This window comes from Castanea sativa, chromosome 5 (genome assembly GCF_040712315.1).
Source record: "Castanea sativa cultivar Marrone di Chiusa Pesio chromosome 5, ASM4071231v1".
In the NCBI taxonomy this organism is placed as follows: Eukaryota; Viridiplantae; Streptophyta; class Magnoliopsida; order Fagales; family Fagaceae; genus Castanea; species Castanea sativa.
Window position 1 is genome coordinate 15,572,476 of NC_134017.1, and position 3,658 is coordinate 15,576,133.

Consider the following 3,658-nt stretch of genomic DNA (forward strand, 5'->3'; position numbering starts at 1 on the left):
AAGCTGTGTTGCTTGCTGCCCTCGTGGCCTGTCTAATGCCCTTAGCCTCAGTAGCAGATGCACTACCTGCTGTACCACTAGCCAATTGTGTGCAAGACTTCTTTGCAGTCTTAATAAGAGCACTGCTTACCTATAGAAGTATGCGAAGAATGACAACTTAGATCAAATGTATTCGCTAGGGATATGCACAAAATGACAGTTTGGATCGTAAATCATTACAGCACAGTCCTCCACCCCTACCTATTGTAAATTGTAAATTGTAATACGGCTGAAACTACCCTTCTCATAATAGTGTGTTCTTCACTTCTTCTTCATTTTTAATGAATCGACAAAAGTATCATAGCCAATAAGATATGGATTTTGCTAATGTGTGCGGGCACACAATAATTATTTATTTTTGGACACACATTAACCGGACCCATAAAATATTTACAGTTAGTATATATTAGTTTACAAGTATCATAGCTAATAAAATAGTATACAAATGTCATCAAATATACAATGTCAAAACATAAAGAGGTGACCAACTTGGAAAGCACTGACGCGACTACAGGGGTGCCGCACTCGCATCCGACGCGAGGTGTGGTGGGCAAAGCTGTTACCCACACGTTGAATACACGCCGATTCAGGTCAAATCTGATCATATCGGCCGATTCAAGCCGAAATCAACTTTGATTTAGGTCAAAATTCAAGTAAAAATTATAAAAATAATTTTTTTTTAAAAAGTGCAAAATGCACCATTTGAACTTGAAGCATCTTTAAACCCCAAAAAAAAAAAATCTCATTCTCTTCTCACTGATTATGTGAATGTGTCTCTGCCTCCCTGCCTCTCTGCTCTCTTGCTCAAACCCTCACTCACTCTCCGTCTCCCCTCTCTCACTCCCTAAGAACCCACGACCACTCACTCAAGGTCTCAATCTCTCTATCACTCAGTCTCAACTCTCAAGCTCATCGACCCAAGTCCCAAGCTAACTCAGGTATCAAAGCTTTCATCCTCACCCTCCATTATACTCTCACATGCTCTATTACTCATTCTATATCTGTCCCTCAGTCTGTATCTATGATCTAATTTTTTTATTTCTTATATAAGTTGTAATGTTGTGACTTGGGTTTAATTTTTTTATTTAGTTATTATATATTTGTCAAATTATTTGTAGGTTAAATTAAAATTATTGAATTTTCAATGGATGAAGCTACTAGTGCAGGAACTTCACCTTCATTAAATGAAGAAGAAGTGCCAAAGGTTGAAGCTCCTCTTTGGCAGTATGTTGCTAAATTGGAAGAACCACCTAGTTCTACTTTTAAATCAAGTGGAAATACACAATTGAAGTGCAACTATTGTGGAGGAATTTTTTTGGATCCCATTCTAGGGTTAAGGCTCATTTATTAAAAATTAGTAATAAAGATATTAGAGCACGTGTTAAAGTGGCACCAAACCATAGATTGGAAATGCAGAGAATGCATGATCAGGTTGAGAATGATAAATTAGAGAGAAAACGCAGAAGTCAAATTCTCTTACCCCCACCTCTCCCAAGCCATGGGCCTATTCCCTCATTCTGGAGACAGGAAGGGAGCAATAGTACAGATCTGGTTGATGGTAAAAGGAGGAAGGTGACTACAAATTCTCATTTATTGAGAGCATTCCAGAATAATGCTAGACACGAATTGGATAGTAGAATTGCTAGGATGTTTTATACCGGTGGGCTTCAATTTTATTTTACAAGGAACCTAAATTATCGTAGTTCCTATTCATATGCTACTACCCATAACATTCCGGGTTATGTTCCTCCTGGATACAATGCCTTGAGAACAACACTTTTGCAAAAAGAAAGAGCTAATATTGAAAGACTTTTGAAACTAATTAAGAACTATTGGCTTGCAAATGATGTAAATATAGTTTCAGATGGATGGTCAAATCCACAAAAGAGGCCTCTTATTATTATTATGATTGCATCAGATGGGGGTCCAGTATTTATAAAGACAATTAATGGGTAAAGTGAGTTCAAAGACAAACATTTTATTGCTAGGGTGTTGAAAAATGCTATAAAAGATATTGGACATGAAAAAGTTGTCCAAGTCATCACTGATAATGTTAGTGTGATGAAGTCTGCTGGAGCTCTTATTGAAGGTGAGTATCCCAAAATATTTTAAACACCATGTGTTGTCCACACTCCCAATCTAGTTTTGAAGAATATTTGTGCAACAAAAAAAACTGAAAAGAATGAAGTTACATATGAGGAATGTAGTTGGATTACAGTATTGCTGATTATGCATCCTTCATACGTGTTTTTACCACGAACCATTCAATGAGGTTGGTAATGTTTAATGAATTTTGTCCATCAAAACTACTCCAAGTTGCTGATACTAGATTTGCTTCAATTATTGTAATGCTGAAAAGGTTGAAGTAGATAAAAAGATTCCTTCAAGCCATGGCTATTAGTGACCAATGGGCTTCTTATAGGGAGAATGATGTTTTTTAAAGCTCAAAAGGTGAAAGATATGGTTCTAAGTAATCGTTGGTGGGATGTTGTTGATTATATCCTTGAATTCACAACACCAATTTATGATATGCTACGAGCAGCTGACACAGATAGGCCTTGTCTTCATCTTGTGTATGAAATGTGGGATTCAATGATAGAGAATGTGAAGGCAAAAATAAATTGGCATGAAGACCTGTAAGATGATGAGTATAACTCATTTTATAATGCGGTGTATGATATACTCATTGATCAATGGACTAGAAATTGTACTCCACTACATTGCTTTGCTCATTCCTTAAATCCTAAATAAGTATTTTCATTTTCTATTTTTCTTAGTTCCCCCTTCTAGTAAAACACACGTTTCATCATCTATATATATATTTTTTTTATCTTTAACTATATATTACTCCATTGAATGTCTTTCGGAGAATCCAAAACACATCACTCCACATTAGGATCATGAAATTTCTATAGAAAGAAGCAAGTGTTTGGAGCGATACTTTGAAGATGAGAATGAATTAAGAGTGGTGAAAGTTGAGTTTACTGCATTTTCAAGAGGGAGGCTTCCTTCACCAGATGACTTGACAGATAGGTGGGCCTTACAACCTTTGGTTTGGTGGTACTACCATGGCTCCTCATTACCAATGCTTCAAACCCTTGCCCTTAAACTTATTGGACAACCTTTTTTATCCTCATATGTAGAGAGGAATTGGAGCACATACAAATTCCTTCATTCCTTAAAAAGAAACAAAATGGCTCTTGCACATGCTGAGGATTTGGTATATGTGCATTCTAATCTTCAACTCTTGTCAAGACGCAATAAGGAGTACATAAATGCAGCAACAAAGATGTGTGATATTGTAGGAGACTCTGGGAATGACAATGACATACATGGAAGAGCTAGAATTCTTGAGAATGCTAACCTTACACTTGATGAGCTAGAGTTGGAGGCCATGGTTATTGGGAATGCCTAGTGTTACTACCAGTGGCAGTAAAGTTCGAAGTGAAGCTATTGATATTAATAAGGTGAAAACCACATTTTTGTCCCTACATTTTTACGCAATTCTCACTTTAGTCCCTATATTTTATTTGCACCACTTTTAGTCCCTGTTTAGAAAAACGCCTTCTATTTTCATCCTTTTGGTCAGTGACGTTAGGGCACTGACCTACATGGCAAA

General features: G+C 36.7%; 1 protein-coding gene across 1 annotated transcript; it reads left to right on the forward strand.

Moving 5' to 3' along the window:
- Positions 1-1,183: 1,183 nt before the first annotated feature.
- On the forward strand, positions 1,184-3,454 carry LOC142634814 (uncharacterized). Its single transcript, XM_075809068.1, has 5 exons — positions 1,184-1,263; positions 1,371-1,910; positions 2,028-2,128; positions 2,462-2,649; positions 2,936-3,454. The coding sequence occupies exons 1-5, from the start codon at positions 1,184-1,186 to the stop codon at positions 3,452-3,454; spliced, it is 1,428 nt and encodes a 475-aa protein (XP_075665183.1).
- Positions 3,455-3,658: the final 204 nt, after the last annotated feature.

Bases quoted from the DNA above. Each gene is read 5' to 3' on its own strand.
- LOC142634814 (XM_075809068.1), top strand. From the start codon at position 1,184: ATGGATGAAGCTACTAGTGCAGGAACTTCACCTTCATTAAATGAAGAA. The intron at 1,264-1,370 runs GTATGTTGCTAA...ATCCCATTCTAG, and splicing joins GTTGAAGCTCCTCTTTGGCA to GGTTAAGGCTCATTTATTAA. The intron at 2,129-2,461 runs GTGAGTATCCCA...GGCTTCTTATAG, and splicing joins TGCTGGAGCTCTTATTGAAG to GGAGAATGATGTTTTTTAAA.